Source organism: Vicugna pacos, chromosome 34 (genome assembly GCF_048564905.1).
Source record: "Vicugna pacos chromosome 34, VicPac4, whole genome shotgun sequence".
NCBI classification, from domain to species: domain Eukaryota; kingdom Metazoa; phylum Chordata; class Mammalia; order Artiodactyla; family Camelidae; genus Vicugna; species Vicugna pacos.
Window position 1 is genome coordinate 12,249,425 of NC_133020.1, and position 18,415 is coordinate 12,267,839.

General features: G+C 42.1%; 1 protein-coding gene across 1 annotated transcript in view; it reads left to right on the top strand.

Moving 5' to 3' along the window:
- SLC15A5 (solute carrier family 15 member 5) overlaps nt 1-1,567 on the top strand; it is a 65,410-nt gene extending 63,843 nt beyond the window's left edge. The window contains exon 9 of the mRNA XM_006199901.3: nt 1,075-1,567. Coding sequence (XP_006199963.2) covers nt 1,075-1,222 — 148 coding nt within the window. The 3' untranslated portion in view covers nt 1,223-1,567. The remainder of the gene's footprint in view (nt 1-1,074) is intronic.
- The last annotated feature ends 16,848 nt before the right edge of the window (nt 1,568-18,415 follow it).

Sequence of the window (18,415 nt, forward strand, 5' to 3'; positions counted from 1 at the left end):
ATATCATTGCACTTATTTTGTTAATGAGACCAGTAATCTTCTGCGCAGAACCTGTAACAATTATTGAAAGAGACATAAATCAGAGAAAAATGACCAGTTATTCAAGTGTATCCTTTACTTAGTTAATTTTAGCAAGACATTGAAAAGGAAGAGAAAGTAAAATTAGCATTAGAAGCCTTCACAAATCAAAGAAAAAAAAATCTCTGATCTCAGAGCCTTTGATAAAGTTGACTGTATGGCCCATATTCATTTGTTTATTCAACCAATATGTATGGGACATCTGCAGGGACCAGGCACTAGCCAAGGCACTAGGAATCCAGCCGTGAATAAAGTGGTCTGAAATTCCTCTTGGGGTGTCTTCAAAAACGTGTAAGAAATAATCTGGCTTTAGAGGCAGCACGGCCTAGAGGGAAAAGGCCCGGATTCAGAATAAGAGTTTTGCTCTGACATCCGGGTTCTGCCAACTCATACGGACCCTAAGCAAGTTATTTAACCTCTCACAACTTCAGTTTTTCTTCTGTGAAATGGGGATGATTTCACCCTTCCAGAGTTGCAGTGAGAATTTGGTAAGTTAGGCTCAGTCCTGTGCCCTCACATGGTGTCTGGAGCTTGGAAGACGGGAAAACCAGGTTTGTCTTAGGTCAGGGGTAGAGGGCACACATTATAGAACTATATTCATGGATTTCTTCTTCTACAGTGGTGTTTTCCATACAGTTTCATCACCAAATTTACAAATTCCCAGTGCATCTGATAAATCTTTTGAGTCCTGGCCGCCGTGGAATCTGTAACGTGGTTAAGTCCAGACTTTCCAGTTCCTGTCACTGTCAGACTCACCGCAGGCTGTAAAAGAGCGCCACCTAAAGGTCCTTACGAGACACCTTAATACGTCCTAAAACTCCTTTGGTCGTTTTATAAAAACTGCCCTGCTGAGCAGCGCTCTTAAATAATCATCACGGTTGTGCCAGTATCTATGGGGCTGTAATAAAAAGTAGACAAGCAGGGGGGGAAAGCAAATGATTTATCAAGTCATCTACATCTGGTCCTAAAAAAAAGCTTGCTTTCTTTCTTTTTTAGATATTGTAATCTAAATCATTTTAACGCCCAGAACATCAGTGGAAGTAATCTTGAAGAAACACTTCCCCTCCATGAAAAGTCTCTGAAATTTTATGGCAGTACACAGGAATTTTCTTCAAGTATTGATCTTTGGGAAACAGCCCTATGAAACTCCATTTGACTCAACCTGTCTTACGAGCAAAGTATGCACTGTTTTCTTCAGTTGGACACTACGCATTTTAGTTTAAGAGTTAGTATGTGTGGGAGTGGCTTGATGGGCATTATCTGTGCCCTTTACTTGCAAAGACTAATTATGTCTCCTCCAGTAAACTATTATGCTTTTGCATATGTTATGCAACTGAATTAATAAAGTAATTTCAAAGTCTAAGTGATCACTCCGTGACAACAAAAAATAACGTTTCCTATACATCACAATATTTTATAACTTTTTACAATGGTTCAGCCATTAAAAGCAACATATAAATGAATGTAAATACAAAACAGAAACAGACTCATAGACATAGAATACAAACTTGTTGTTGCCCAGGGGGCGGGGGGTGGGAAGGGACAGACTGGGATTTCAAAATTTGTAGATACTGACAGGTATATGCAGAATAGATAAACAAGATTATACTGGATAGCACAGGGAAATATATATACAAGATCTTGTGGTAGCTCACAGCAAAAAAAAATAGGTGACAATGAATATATGTATGCTCATGTATAACTGAAAAGTTATGCTCTCCACTGGAATTTGACACAACATTGTAAAATGACTATAACTCAATAAAAATATTAAAAAAAAATAGCAGCAACATATGTGACAGTTCTTAGTTTTAATGTGTCCTTACAATCAAAATAACAGTACGCTAATATTCTTTCTTGCAATACATTTAGTGAGCACCTATTCCACGGCAGGCACGGTGATCACGTGCTGTCCAGGTCAGAGGAAATAATAAACCTGTGCACAATTTTACTATATATCATCTTGACGTTACACTATCAAGTTGAGAACTGAGGAAATGTTCTCTGAATTAAAAAGCAACTAAAATAGGGGTCCGTAACAAAAAGAGGTTATTCACATACTGAAGAAATTGTAAAATAAATGTAAATGGTGGAATTACTGAGACTGAAGGGAAGAAGAAAGTTAAGGAAAGTTGAATGAGGGTCGGAGGGCAAGCGATCAAATCCCACAGAGATGCTTAAAGAGATTCCCTGCCCAAATGACCTCTTTTGGTCTCTACTGCCACCAGTTCAGACACGTTCAGAAAACCGTCTTCCAAAAGAGATTTTTCCTATAGAAGCAAAGAAATATGGAAACTTTTTTTTTTAAAAGTTAAATGCAACTAATGTTCCATAACTTTGTAGCAGGGCTTGCCAAAGTTTTATTGAGGACCACCTGCCTCTGTTGAATCTTTCTGGCCCCTCTCACAGGCTGCTTTAACCCAAACCTTCTTCCAGGAATCAGCCGTTCTAATAAACACCCCCAAATCATTCTTAAGCTCCCTAAAATTTGAGCACCACTGCTTTCCAGGACAGTGCAAGCTGGCTAGGAGAGGTGGGCGTATCAGATGATTCTGCAATTAAGGACCTCCCTTGTGTATACCTAAAATATTTTAGATCTGTAGGATAAAAAGACTTACACATTTTGATTACGTGTGATATGCATTTTAATTGCAAAAGAGCAGCTGTAAAAGCACCAGGTGTTTCTCTTACTCAAGCTATTTTTTGTTTATTTGTTTGTTAGTTCTGAGGACAAGTGAAGGCTAGCTCTTTACAGACAAAAATCCTTGCCCTGTAACTTTTCCGAATCCTTCTTTTTTTTAGCATTTGTTCTCTGATGAAACAGCGAGTTCTCTGCCGAGCGCTGATCTGCCTTAGAAGCTTTCTTTGCTGCAAAAGGTTAAACGCCAAGTCTGCAATTTGGGTTTAAGATCAAGAAACTTTAAACCTCTTATCTCAGTACAAGTGAGAAGTTCTAACAGTCTCTCTCCCCGTTACAAAAAAGGTCTGGCTTTTGTTGTCTTTTCCCCCAAATTTGCCTTCCTCTCCTTAATTTCTACATCATGGTAGAAAAAAAAAAAGGTGCTCATTATGCTTTCACTCGTCCTTAGAGATGATAAGACATCTACAGATTTATAAAGTTTGACCCAAAGCAAACACCAAAAGAGCTGAGAATTCTCACACTGGGGCTGACACTCCTGATGAGCTAAATTGCGGTAACTACACATGCTTCCATTTGAAACAGGACGCACTCACACAGCAGTTTCTCGTCTAGTGCTTAGCAACATTATCATCGAGCACCTGGAATAGTTTAGGCATTAAGTGTAATTGGTTTTGCTTTACATAAATCTGTAGCTTTGTAAATAAGCGGAGCATTTCAGCTTCTATAGAACACCAATTAACTTGAAGGGATGTGCTGTTTGCAGAAGCCCGCTGGGCTCTGCTCTGTATTTGCCCAGTAATGTGCTCAGTGGCGGGCAGCGTTCTGTGTCCCCGCAGTGTTCCATTGACTCCCAGTCACTTGGTGCCAAGGGTCTGTACCCCAGCCACTCATCTGCTCCATTTTTCAGTTGTAAAAGATTGGGAAAGTGAAGTCTTCCCTAAGAAGCGCCTTCTGTTCTTTCTTTCTGTCCACGATTGAGACTCGAAAGGCAAGGTATTTGAAAAATGCTTTCTATCACCTGCAGAGAGCAGATCTGACCCCAGTGGATTCTGTCCACAACTGATGGACACATCTCGTTCCTCTTTTATTTTTTTATCTTGTAACACTTTAATCCAATGCAGCCCAAAGTCACTACATTGAGCCTGTATACACAATTAAGGAAACCATATTCTTATTATTACATGACTTTGCGAGTGACAGAGCTTCCATCGGAGTGACTTTTTTTTTTTTTAATGGCACTCAGAAATCTGCTCCTAGAAGGTGGTAAATTTTTTCAGGCTCCTTGGATATTTCCCCCTTGGTATCTCTTTACTCAGCTTAATCCCTTATCTCTCATATCCCCTTCAGGGAATCTTGATTTATAGCGTTCATCCCACCCTGGCCAACCTCTAATACTCTTGGTTTCTGAAAGTGTTTTATCGACTATCAGAGGAATAGTAGCAACAAAAAACAGCTCATGATTCCAAAAAGTTTCCTATTACTAGTGTGTGGTTTACAAATTGAAGGAGGGAGAATCTCACCCCTTCTGAAAACCATTGGGATCCTTTGTTTCAGGAGAAAAGAGCTTCGGCATTGGGAGCCTGACTCAGTCCCTGTCCCAGCACCTCTGCAGGAGAAGCCGGGGTACAATTAACGGTCGCAGGCTTATGGGTAAGGCTCTTGAATGAAATCAATGGCCAAGTGCCAACAGCATGCAGGTGATGCTAGAACGCGGGTCTGCTTGTAGAGAACAGGGCGATGAAAGGAACCGCTCATGATAACGACTCGCATCTATGTCACCCTTTACAGCCAACAAGTCGCTGTCAAACCTATCATCACATTTGGTTAGCGCCACCCCTGGGAAGCAGACACGTTTTGGCGTGCCCATTTTGCCCATGAGACATTGCAGCTCTGAGACTGAGTCACCAACAGCCACGGAGACTGCGGATGCCACAGACAGGACTTGAACCTTGGTCCGTCTGTGTCTAAAGTGCCAGCTCCTTCTGCAGTGTCACCAACATTGGATCATCCCTGACCACTTAGACGAAACACTCTAGAGAGAGATCTACACAGTCCAAAAGGGAACAAGAATGAAAGGAAAGACCCCGTTGGGCTTGGAGACCCTGACAAAAGGCTTATCCAAAACAGCATCTTTCTGACATCCCTTCCCACTCACTGCTTCCTCTGTGGGGCACTGTCCTCATGTGGACCTTAGGCTGCCAGAGGCACCCCACTGAAAAGACCCACCCAGACTGACCACATCAGGATCTGGAAAGAGGGTCTTGGGCTCAAAAACATCCTTTCCTTCTCCTTCCATCAAAATGCCCTCAGATGTGTGACAGTCAGTTCCAAGCTGCCTTAGAAAAGAACAAGTTGAGAAAAACAGATTTACTCCTTAAACTATTATTAATAATTGTGAAGACGCCCCTAGTACTTGCTAAGCACAAGACAGTTCTAAGTGGCTTTTTAAAAACTCATTTAATCATCACAATAACTCTATAAGGGCAATTGTTAACCCCATTTTACAGATAAGAAACATGAAGCCCAGAGAGGTTAATAACTTTCCAAAGGTTACACAGGCAGTGTGGACAGAGTCGAAATTTGGACCTGGGGAGCCCGATTACAAATCCCAGGGACTAGCCCTCTTTGTGTGCCTGCCTCTCGGCATAGCTGTTGTCTCCAGCAGCTTTGTATGTAAACTCAGGGTGATTCCAGGGAGGACAATGCCTTAGGCCAATGGCCTTCAGTCTCTTTCTCTTCCAAAACACAAAAGAATATGACTTTTTCCATCAGTAACAAGACAGTCAAGGATCACGATGACCAGACCCCGTCTCTGTCGTCTCTGTCTCTCTCATCCTCTCTCTCTGTCTCTTTCTCTCGCTCTCTCCCTGGCTGGGTGTCCCACGAAGGTTTCCACAGTAGAATGGCTGCTGTTTGACAGCCAAGATCATTTCCCCAAGCAATATACTGTCACAAGTCTACTCAGAGAAATAACTAACTGTTAAATAATAATAGCACCCAAATCCTAATCTATCATCCATCCTAGACAGGTTTGAATCCATTTACTGGCTGGGCATCAGGTTGCTTCTTAAGTCTGCTAAACCAAAGTGACCAAATCTCACATAAATACAGTAATGAGTCAATAGCCCATGACAAGTGGCTATTACTCTGGTAGCAGCAAGTCAGAAGCACATTTAATGACATTTATGCAAAGAGCAAGGCAACACGTCTACCAGGGACAAAAGGAGGAGAAAAATGGAATCCACAGTGGGTAGAAATGTGGCCAAAATCAGGAGGAAGTCACCCTACCATCAAAGAAACTACCAAGAAAGCGTACATGTCATCATCGTGAAGTTTTCGTTTTCCTGAAGCCATCTCTTGAAGCAAAAACGAGAAAGAGGGCAGAGAGGATATGCTGAATTTTGAAATAAGAGAAAGCACTCACTATCAGAAATGCTGGCGAGGAAGTGTGAGCTTCAAAAGCCAGAGCCATGACAGGCCACCTGGAAACAGCTTCCGTATGGGTACGATGCTTTGCACATAGTAGGTGTCTTGATTCCTAAAAATTGATTATGACCTTCTGGCGCACACCAGAATGCTTTTGACCATATTTCCAAGCCACCCTTAGCCGAGTTAAACCTTTCTGACCGGTTTCTATGATATCTCCAAAAAGGCAGACTTCTGTGTTCCTGCAGCTTGCACGGTTCTGCCTTATTTCTTTGCAGCCAACCGTGCCTGAAAGACAGGAACAAACAAGACGGACAAGTGCGGCAGTGAATGAACCGTTTCGCTGCAATTAGAAGTTCACGGGGAATAAATTATCCTCTAGTTCAAGCTGTCCAGGAGTCATTCTCATTAATAATCACACTTCAACCACAGCCTGCTTCCCACAACGACAGTGAGTGCTAGAAACTTGATCATTACTCTGGAAGCAGGAGTCACATCCCAGACGGCCGGCCCGGATCACCATATGCAGCACACAAGGCAAGGCTTCAATTACAAAGAAGCTTGAATGCATAACTGTCCATGAAGTTCACTGGCTAGATGAGCAGGTGGAAAAAATCCAAGGGCTTCTCGCCTTCCAGCTTTCTCTGCTAATCCACACTAAATTGTAAATGATTTTTCACGTTAATGAGTTAGCCTCTCTGTAAAGGGTACTCTCCTCTCTTTTTGCCTCATTGAAGACATCTCTTTTACTACAGATCCTTACTTCCCACATGCGGCCACAAGGTTATGGTGAATATGTGGTCCACAAAGGCAGAGCTTTTTATAGAAACCCACATCCCAGCACGTGTACACACACACACACACACACACACACACATATACACGTGCATGTACGTATACACACGTGTACACACAGAAGGAAAGTTCCAGTCAGTAGCTGATGCTGCGTACCAGCCAGGACCACGTGCCTCTCCACGTGGGCTTCCTTATGTTGTCTCTCTAAATAGGCTACCATGGTCTTCTTTGAAGCTTGGTGGCTGGTACCCCAGGGCAAGTATCCCCCAAAAGAAATAAAGCCAGGCAAAAACAATCTCATCTTTCATGACCCTGCCAGGGGATACACAGCATGACTTCCACTGCATTCGACGTGTTGAGGCTGTCAGAGATTCCTGTCTAGATTTAAAGAGGGAAGGCAGGTTCCACATCTTCATGAGAAGTAGTGAGAGCCTAGAAATTCACCCAGGACCCCAAATGTTGCTGTACACATCTGTAGTGGAAAGAGGGACAGGTACCTGTTAGACCAATAAAGAGCAGGGGCAGGGGCATTCCAGGTAACGCTGGGGCGGAGCGTGAGCAACAGAGCAAAGCGTGAAACAGCACAACTTATCCTGCAAACTGTGAGTCATTTGGACTGTCGATAAGAGCAGTAGCCCGAATGGAGCACAAGATTCAAGGGCAGAAAAAATATGACAGATTTATGTTTCAGAAAGAACACGCAGTCAAAAATGTAGAGGATAAATTGGTAGGGACCAGACAGGAGTTAGCTCAGGTCGGTGCCTACATGGCAGTGAATATTGGCAAGAGATAATGAGGTTAGGGTAGCAGTACGGGGATGGCGGAGGGGAAAAAGGTAAGAGATTCGAAGGCAGAATAATAGGAAGACACCATTTATGGAATTTCCACTGTGCATTTAATGATCCCATGTTAACTCTCACTATCGCTCTGTGATCTAGGAATTATTATTGCCTTCATTTTTTACATAAGGAAACTGAAACAGAGAGGAGTCAAGTTACTTCCCCATTTCCCCCACAATTAGGACTAGAATTCAGAGTCCAACACAGAAGCCCACACATTCAATTACTAAGCTGTAGTGACTGGATGTGGTGATGGCAAAGGAAAAAGAATCCAAGCTTATTACCCAGTTTTCTGACTTATGCAACAAAGTGACTGTTAATGCTGCTCAACTAACAGCCGATTGGCCGTGGGGCTTCTCAGCCCCCCTAATTCTTCACAGTAAATCTCCACATGAATTTCTCCTTGGTTCTGTTTCTCTGGAGAACCCTAACATAGATGTTGGTACTGAGAGTGGTTCTAGAGGAACAGAATGTTAAGAATGAATTTTCTGAATTGGTTCCAGAGTTCATGGAATTGGCTCTCTAACCTGATTAGCTTTAAAGATGCTAATGGCTCTGTTTCCAGTAGCCAAGAGAGCACTGACAGTCCATGGCGTGATCTGGCCATGGAGATATGCAAAGTATCTTCATTGTTTACGCTTAGTCAACCACTTATAAGAATCAAGAAGCCAAGTAACTCTGCGTAGTATATGCGATACATTCAATTTTCTTAAACTAATGAATATAATGACATTGACTGGTTGTTTCTAATGTTGCTGGACAAAGTAGTGCAAGGAAAGGATGAGCTCGGGGGTTTGAATTCCCAGTTCAAGCACCGCATAAATAACCCAAGAGTTTCTATGTATGCCCTGAAGGAAACTCTTATTTTCTGTACCTGCAAGGCTTAAACTGCTGAAAATCAAATGCAGAACCGTCCCATCAATGGTTGAATTTCAATGTAGGTTGAGCTCCTAGCTTCTCAGGATATCTACTGTCAAAGTGAGGGCACTGACTGGGAAAGAATGGGGTCCTATAAGTTGGGATGGGGACATGCGGGAAGATCTTGATGGCGCCAGGGACATTGAGCCTCTAAATTCTGGTAAGTCCTTTCCAGTGGAAGAGGTCTTCCCCCACCCCAAGTGGAATCGGCCCTCCAGACCTTTCCATCTCGGTCTGAAGGGATTCACCCTGCATCGCTCATTAAGGCCTTTCCCTGAGGCAGTTTCCACATAAGACAATGCTGAGTATCCTCAGGACCCACCCCATCACCCCTCTTTGCTTTTAAACCTATAACTAGACTCAAGTCTGAGTAGACCCCTGAAGGTGAAATGTAATGCGTGACCCATGAGAAGATGGACTACCCTCCAGAAGAACGACATGAGTTTTCTACTGTAAACAGTCAGGAGAACAGGGAACATGTGTGGGTATGAACACTAAGAATATGGGATAACGGCGGGAGAAATACAAAGTTGGAGCAGGCAGAATTTATTCATATGAGTTCTCAAAGCTAAGACTCGACATTTATTGGTACAGCGGGAAAACTGGAAAATCCCAGCCTGCCTTGGTTGAATGTATAGGAAGGGATTTAAAGGCTTAGGGAGGTTGGAACATTAGTGTGGATTTGTCATTTAAGACCTACCCACCCTCACTAGAAGATCCCAGAAGATACACCTTTCTCCAGCACTATGAGAAATAAGTTCGTGATGAAGCCCCAGCATAACTCTGTGATCATTCTTCTCTCTAAGCCAGACCTTACAGTGGGAACTGGAGTCACTGAATTGGGAAACCTAAACACGATGAGAGTGACTGGACCCCAGGGTGGCAGAGGCCAAGTGACAAACACCAAAGGCAGGGTGAGCCTTCTTACCATAATGGACAGCAGAGTCAAAGCAGCAATCAGAACGGCCTGACTCATGCCGACCTATGACACTGGCTACTTGATCATGGTGTTCTTAGATATAAGAAGCTAAATTCTTACCTAATCTGTATTGGCAGAAAAATTCTAGGTCAAGTGAAGACAAGTTTAACCCAAATCATAAAAATCCGAATCATAAAAACAGAGAGTCACAGCCATTTGACCAATTTTCAGGCTTGAGCCACCTTACAACCCAGAACCACTTGGATGAAGGGGTGCCCAGGTCCCCTTGAGAAAGGACTCCAGAACAGTACAGAAACTGTTGATTTTCCTCCCAGACCTCCCCAAAAGGGACCTCCCCAAAAGGGACCTCCTGCCTTCCACCAGAGTACCTGGACATTGTGGGTAAGGAAATAATCAGACTTTGGGGGAACTACTAGCTACTGGCTGTGAATGGACCCAGGAGACCCAAAGCATCATGATGGCCCACAAGTCAGAGTAGGGACTTACAAAGGCCAGGTGATCAATGGAGTTTTAGCTCAGGTCTAATTCACAGTGGGTCCATTGTGTTCCCAAACCTACCCTGCAGTTATTTCCCCAGTTCCAGAATCCATAATTGAAATAGACACACTTAGCAGCTGGCACAATCCCCACATGGCTCACTTTCCTATACAGTGAGAGTTATTATGGTTGGAAAGGCCAGTAGAAGACACTAGAACTGCCTCTATATAGGAAAACAGCAAACCCAAAGCAATACTACATTTCTGGAGAGATGCAGAAGTTAGTGCCACTGTCAAGGACCTGAAAGATGCAAATATGGTGATTCTCACCGCATCCCCATTTAACACTCCCATTTGGGCTGCAAAAGATAGATATCAATATTTTTAAAAATTAACAAAACACAAAGGAATATGGCAAGAAAAGAAAGAAGGGATAAAAGAACTATGACTAACAGAAAACATATCTGCATTCCCGTCAGGATAGCTATTATCCAGAAAAAAAGAGGGGGGAGAGGAAGATAGAAAGAGAGAGAGAGAGTGAGCAAGTGTTGATGGGAACGTGGAGAAATTTAAACCTTTGCACACTGTTGGTAGGAAAGCAAAATGGTGCAGCTGCTAGAGAAAACTGCATGGAGGTTCCTCAAAAAACTAAAAATAGAACTAGTATATAATCCAAGAATCTATTTCTGAATATTTATCTCAAAGAATTAAAATCAGGCTCTTAAAGAGACATGAGCACTCCCATGTTCATTGTAGCTTTATTCACAATAGCCAAGATGGGAAAACAACCCAAGTGTCCACCATCAGATGAATGGATAAGGAAAATGTGGTATATACATACAAAGAACCCTATTCAGCCTCAAAAGATGGGCAAATTCTGCAACATGCTACAGCACCGATGAACATTGAGGACATTATGCGAAGTGAAATAAGCCAGTAACGTAAGGACAAATACAGCGTGATTCCATGTTGACAAGGTACCTAATCTAGTCAAACACATAAAATCAAAGAATGGAATGGTGATTATCAGGAGCTGAGGGGAGAAGAAATAATAAGTTACTAATCAGCATAAAGCTTCAGCTAAACAAGATGCACATGCTCTAAAGATCTGCTGTCCAGCACTGCACCCAGTCAACAACAATGCATTGTACATTTAAAAGTCTGTTGAGAAGGTAGATCTCATGTTAAGTGTTCTTACCAAAAGAAGAAAAAAATGTTAAAGAAAGCTAAAAACCATATTAATCAATTCCAGTATTTGGACTTATTTAGATTCTGATTCAATAAACAAATGGAAAAAATAGGGTAACTTAGAACACTGAGAATATTTGACAACATTAAGAAATTATCATGAATGTTTCAGTGTAATAAGGACATGGTGATTATGTTTTTTAAAATAATTCTGATCTTTCGGATATCCATATAGAAATACCAATGGATAAAATGCCACAATATCTAGTATTTGCTTCAAAATAACTTAGGGTGAGAGGAAGAGGTGAGAGCTTAGATCAGCCATATTTGGCTGTGAGCTGATAAATGCTGAAGCCGGGATTGGGTGTGTAGGAGCTTGTTAGAGCATCTCACTATTTTTGTGTAAGTCTGATATTCCATACTAAAAACTTTCGTTAAAGTATGTTATAAATGCTATCAGTCTGTCCGTGACATATGCAATTAGTTGGTCAACAGATGCTTCTTGATAATCCAGTTTTTCCATATAATGTTTGGAAAACCCACTGTCAAAACTAAGGGAAAAAATAAGAGAAAAACAATTGAATGTATGATTGCCCCAGAGAAAGAAATTTCAGATTTTTAAAACTATAGTTAAACAATCTGCCCCAAATCTAAGACAAAGGACTCACATCTTCTAACCCCCACCTTCCTATTGGCTGTGCTGCCTTAGGATGAACCCAAGTTAATAAAGATCAAATATTGTATGCACATGCTAAATTTCTGTCTTGACTTTCAGGGTATATAATAACTCTGTCTTCGGTAGCTGATGCAAGAAAAGTGTATGTCCAGGGGAAATCCCAGACTACTAGTGTCTTCCTTGAATTTTATTCTTTATCCCTAAAAAATATTAGCTCCTCTGTACAGCTGAATTGGATATGGAGGAGGTTTAAACAAGTGGAAACATGCACTCTTCTCACCCCTACGTGTGCCAATCACAAGTAGAATTACTTCTGTGCAAAACTAGTTAAGTAGGCTAAAAACATGGTAGCTAGAAATGTAACAGGAAAAATTAAAATGAAGAAGGGAGGGGGAAGGAAGAAGGAAGGAAGGAAGGAAGAAAGGAAGGAAGGAAGGAAGAAAGGAAGGAAGGAAGGAAGAAAGGAAGGAAGGAAGGAAGAAAGAAAGTAAGGAAGGAAGGAAGGAAGGGAGGGAGGGAGGGAGGGGAAAAGTTGACCCTTCTCAGCAGAACGCAGTACATTTCAATTTAGTAAGTTTGGTGCAGCTGCTCTCATAAACCCATGACGAGTGGAGCCAATTGTCCATTAAAGATTTACCAGCCATTCCTAATCTTCACTGTGCAGAGTGTCCTTTGGAGGTTTCCCTGTACTAGTTGGTGAGGATTGCTCTTCCTTTCAAAGTCATTTATGGTCACTGAGGAATCTGAGCTGTAAGAAATGGACTGTTGGTCATATAACCAAAATTTTACATGTGATTACGGACTTTGTCAGATCTCAAGTTGTCCCAAAGCACTCTAATTGGACCTTAAATGTGCGCCAAAAATTGTTTTTAACCAACTATCTGAAAAGTCAGATAAATGGCATCTTAAAACCAGATTACCTCCTTAAATAAGGGATGTTTACTTGGGAACAGTAGCCTTTGCCTCTTAACCCCACAATCTCCAACTTTGCAAAGATGCATCCAAGACTAAGACAGTACTTTCATTCCTCTGAAATAACTGAACTAGCAAAATCTAGAAAACACCAGTAACCCTCTGAAATGTCAGAATAGCCTGGTTCAAATGGTTCAACTATCCATGTTCACATTAGTTATTTCAAAGATGTGTACTGACTGCTGATATGCCCAGTATGGTACCTGGTAACACACAGGTGATGGGAACGGGGAGACTCCGTATGGAGCAGGTGGTTTAGGGAAGAATCAAGGGGTAGGTCTCACCTAAACCCTGAAAGATGAGTGTGACCTAACCAACCTAGGGAGGGACGCTTGACAGCCTCCTCAAGTGACTATGCTGAGACAGGAAGTCCTTGGAGATCTAGAATTACTTTTACAAGGTCTCTTAGAAGGGGCCACATGCTCTTCTCTCTGTCTACTCTCATTCTAGGATTAGTTTCAAAGAGAGTAGAGACTAGAATCCTGGGATGATCTGGGGAGTCCAAAAGAGCTCTCAGTTCTTCTGTCAGTCTGGGAAACAGCATATGTATTCATTCAGTCAGCCAATCAACAAACATTCATAGTGATCCTCGTTGTGTGCCAGGTATACCTCTACAGCGCTGTTTGTTTGTTTATACCACAAAAGCAAGGCAGAAATAGAGCAGACTGGCTTCATGGGGTGTCTAGGACAGCAGGCTCAAGATAACCCCAAGTCTCCAGCACCCCCTCTTCCTCACCTTTCAGGAGACAGAAGTTGTGGCTCTGAAAGAGAGGCCAGAGAGGGAGAGGGAGAACGAATAAGTGCCCCCAGATGGGCTTTGTGGTCATGATGAGGGGTCGCAGAAGCACAAAACAGCACGGAGGACCAAATGGGAGATTTGTCTGACTCAGGAGAGACCAGTGCAGGACAGGTGAAGACCAAGGAGGAGGGACTGTCTTTGACTATTGCTACGAGACTATGAAAACCTCCCAGCTTAGATTAGCCCCAGGAAAAGGGAGAAACCATGACCTGATGGAGTTTAAACCAGAAATAGAGAAAACACAGAACTGACTTAGATTGTGTTGTTTGTAACCAGAGAGTGATGGTGTCTCTGAATGTGTATTTAGTGGAATTATATAAAGTTTAATTTTTCACACAACTAAGACACTTGAAAATACTGCAGCCTGTACACAAGCTCTGTGTGTGTGTGTGTGTGTGCGTGTGTGTGTGTGTATCTGTGTGTTTACAAACATAAGCAAATGCACTTGAATAATATTCAGAATAGCCACCTTGGGAGGTTCTATTTATGGTGGTGTCATTTTTCAACTCTTTCATAAGGCTTCAGCATCATTTTTATACAAGAAAATCAATTCCATTAGTTTATATTGACTCTCCATGTTTGATTACCAATTGTAAAAGAAAAAAGCAGGAAAAAAAAAAAGAGGGAATAAAAAGATCCACTTAAATCATGGTTTTATTCACCAAACTTGGCACTTGCAGGTTTCTGGCAGTTTCCAAAAATCAATGGACACACGTCTATTATTAGCTCTGAGGATACTCAAAGAGTACAAGCAATCTCAATGATGCTTTAAGCAGTAGCTACTGCGTTTCGATATGTATATTACCAAGGTGACTGTTTTGAATGAAAACATTCATTTGACCGTATTAGTAACACAGTATCTGTGGAAGACAAGAACCAACCTCAAAACCACCCACATCGCTTTATGGTCCTGAGTATTGAGGGCTATGATGAGAATTTCAACTTTGACTTAACGGTCATTTTTCCTTGAAATCGCATGTTCTCTGTCACTGTCTCAGTCTCCTCGATGCCTTCAATCTCTCCACACTTTAGAAAGAGCTCTCTCCAGGCGGCTACAACATCAGTGTTGTCACACAAGAAGAGAGGGGAGTTTGAGAGAGTCTGGGTCACGTTTTCTCCACTGTCTCTCAAACAGGTATCTTTGCATTTTTACAAGCATTACTCTTAATCTCATTTTTCATTCCCATCTTGCAATTTTATGCCTTCCTATTGATCTTAGTTCTGCTGCTTAGAGACACCAATGAGAAATGCTGAGAACATTCAATAAATAAAAAATATCCATCCACCCTGTGCGTGATTCCTCTTTAGAAAATTGTGCAGGTAAAATAGTGTTTTTTCTGCTCCCTGTTCGTTCTTGAGACCAAAGACTATATGCCCTGAATGTGGAATTGGCTCCAGGGACTGGGAGAGGGTGTTCTAAATTTCAAATCTCAGTCCTGGTTCTGAAGCCCAGTATCGCCTTAGAGAAGTTGCCTTCTATAATTATTGATTACCTCTCACACACTGGAATTGAAGTCACATCTACAAAGATCTCAGTTTAGATTTGTAGCATTTTTTTTCCTGAATAAGAAATGCCTTTATTTGCATTATTTCTATAAAAACAGTTGTTTATTAATGAGAAAACAGTCTTTTATTGCATGTATTTTGCCAGTTTGAATTTAGCCAGGGATCTTGGAATATTGGTGTGTATTCCATTCAAACAATCCTTTGTTTTAAAGAATTTGCAATCGAAGACCAGCTAAGAGGTGAGTTTTTTGATCAAAATTATGCTCTTGATCTCTGTACTATGGACAATTAAAGAAAATACCATTGCACAGAATGGAAGGGTTTCTGACCTAGGCATAGGAGATGTGGGTCCCAGTTTTTGCTCCCTGGCTGTGTGGATTTAATTTGCCTCCCTCAAGCTCTCTGTGAAAATGAAGGAGCTTAGAGCAGATCCCCTCTACCACTAATACTTTCAGAGCTTCCTGGACAAAGTATCAACATATTTTTTCATAAGCATCTGTTTGCACTTCTTGGCAACTTTATCTGTCTCTCCTCCCTCATTCCCAGGTTTCTTAAGAGCATTAAGAAAAGATTTTGTCCATGGAGAGCTGAATAGTGAGGAGCAGAAGCGGAGAGGTTGTGCTGGGAAGCTGTCTCAGTTAGACTGTTTGAAGTTCTAAGTGAATCAAAAAAGCCAACCTGACTTACATAAAGAAAACAGAAAACAATAGGCGTATGCCATTGAAAAGTCTAATTAAGGACTGAATTTGGGCTGCAGTGTATTACCGCAAAACTTAGGAGGCTGAATCCCTGACTCCCAGCAGCTCAGAATGTGACTGTATTTGGAAATAGGGTCTTTACAGAGGGAAGTTGGGTTCCATGAGGCTACATGGGTGGGCCCTAGCCCAATCTGACTGGTCTTGTAAGATGAGGAAGGTTGGACACACCAGGACACTCATGCACAGAGGGACGACCACGTGCCCATGTGAAGAGGCAGCAAGAGAGCGGCCATCTGCGAACCAGGGAGAGAGACTGCAGAGGAGACCAGCGCTGACAGCGCCTCATCTTGGACTTTTAGCCTCCAGAACCGTGAGAAAACACATTTCTCTTGTTTGAGCCACCCAGTCTGGTGTTTTGTTATGACAGCCCTTGCAGGGCTGCACATGTAATTTGCAGGGCCCAGTGATGAAAAATGGACACACGGTCCCCCTGGTTTAAAAAGCAAAACAAAAGTGCCACTAAAGATACTAAAACATTAGGCTTTTTACCTTCTTCTTGAGTCTTTCTCTCATGTATTCAAAACCCTTTCAACGACAAGGCTAGCGGTTAGAGCAAGCATGGATGCCTGGAACTCTGTCTTCCAAAATTTCTTTCCTGGACAGAGAATACACAGGGTTGACAGTTCCCTTGTGCAAACAGACTCCTGGCGGGTGACCTCATTGTCTTGGTTTTGCTGAAAGGCGTGAAGGTGTCCAGCTGTCTGGGGTGACAGCAGCTGAAACTCAAGCTTAGAACTCACTAGCAGTAAATTCATCTTGATGACGAATTTGATCAGGGTAAGGTCTGAGCTTGGGACTTGCTCAGAATTAGGGAATTCTCGGGGTCTGGCTTACAGAAACGTTACCCTAGTTTTCAGAGAAACTTCTGTCATAGAAAGTTGTTTGAAATTGAAGTTAGTGTTCTTGAAACATCACAGAGACGGTTTTTAAAGAAACATCACTGAATGGGAATTTTGATGTCATCTAGCACAATTCCTTCTTTTTGGCATTTGAAGAAACTTTTTTTTTTTCAGCTAGTGAGTGGCAAAGCTGGAACTAGTATCCAGATAATTCCTTCTTTCCTCACGGAAAAAAAAACCACAAGAATAGGGAAAAGATGACTGGCACTCTTAAAGTTTTGGCATCTGCCACATTTGTCCTGGATGATGGGAAATTTGCCCTCACTTAATCCTGACCACTCCTCACTCTGTCCTCTCACGACAGAGATTAGAGAGCAACCGTCAAAATGCTGTGAACTTCGAGCGGCATATATTTCCAAGGTCTATGCAACAAAGCCAAAGTCTTACATCTTACTTTCCATCTCATTTTCCACAGCAGGTACCCTGGCTCTTCCAGTTTGACATTGAATTTTTTCTCATCTGTGGCCCATCTAAAAGGAAAGTTCCTGTCTAAATGATTTTCTCTCTCACACCCACTCCATTTCCCCAGAAAGTTAAGATATACCTCTAGAAAGCTAATGAACCCACATCTCTTTAAATTTCACAGCTCTCTCTGATGTTGGCCTCCCCTCCAAAGGCAGTCCTCCAGAGGTGTGGAAGAGTTTCCACAGAACAGAAAACAATAAAGGTTTAGGTCATTGTAATAATGGAGAAACTGAAGAAAAGTAAAGAGTCATACAAAGACACTCTAGGGACATGACTGGGACTCATGTGATCTTTTCCCCAGGCCACTAGACAGAATCTATATATTATTCAAAGAATAATCTTGCTGACTCTCTGATCCCTGTCCATAATTAGGTAGAGATTAGATTCTCCTTGAGAGAAGTGTGTGTGTGTGTGTGTGTGTGTGTGTGTGTGTGTGTGTCTTTGGTTCACAGCATTTAGCCCAAATAGTTTGCTGATTGTTTATAACGAATATGCTTCCTGAAAATTTAATAATCTCACTCAATCTGCCTCCCTTTTTCTCACTCACGTGCGTAAATGAGGACCTGCAAGGCTAGTCCCCTAGGTCACCACCATGAGTGATTTAGTTGTCAGCCTTTCTAGTAAACCTGCCTACTTGGAGCTCAATTAACGCTAATTATTACAGGGACTCCGTTACCCAAGTGAGGAAATGTCTCCCCTGATAAGGTCTATGCTACAGAAAAAGAATTTAAATTTGCCTGCTTCTGAACCAAACATCCAGATTCTCAGGGAGACTAACACCTGACTCATAAGTCGGATAAGTACTAAGATTCAACATGGCAGAAGTGTGATCAGGTGGCACCAAGTCATGAAGACCCAGAGTGTTGGCAGGACTATCTCTGTACGTAAAGGAAGACTGGTTGCCATTGGCATCATGACGTAACACTGACGGGAAGCCCGTGCCATTGTGAAAGGAACAGCCCGGAAGGAAAGGCGTGGTGCTCTTCCTTGTCCCCTGCTCTGCCGCTTCTCACTAAGTGCCCAGCCTCACCCGATCTGC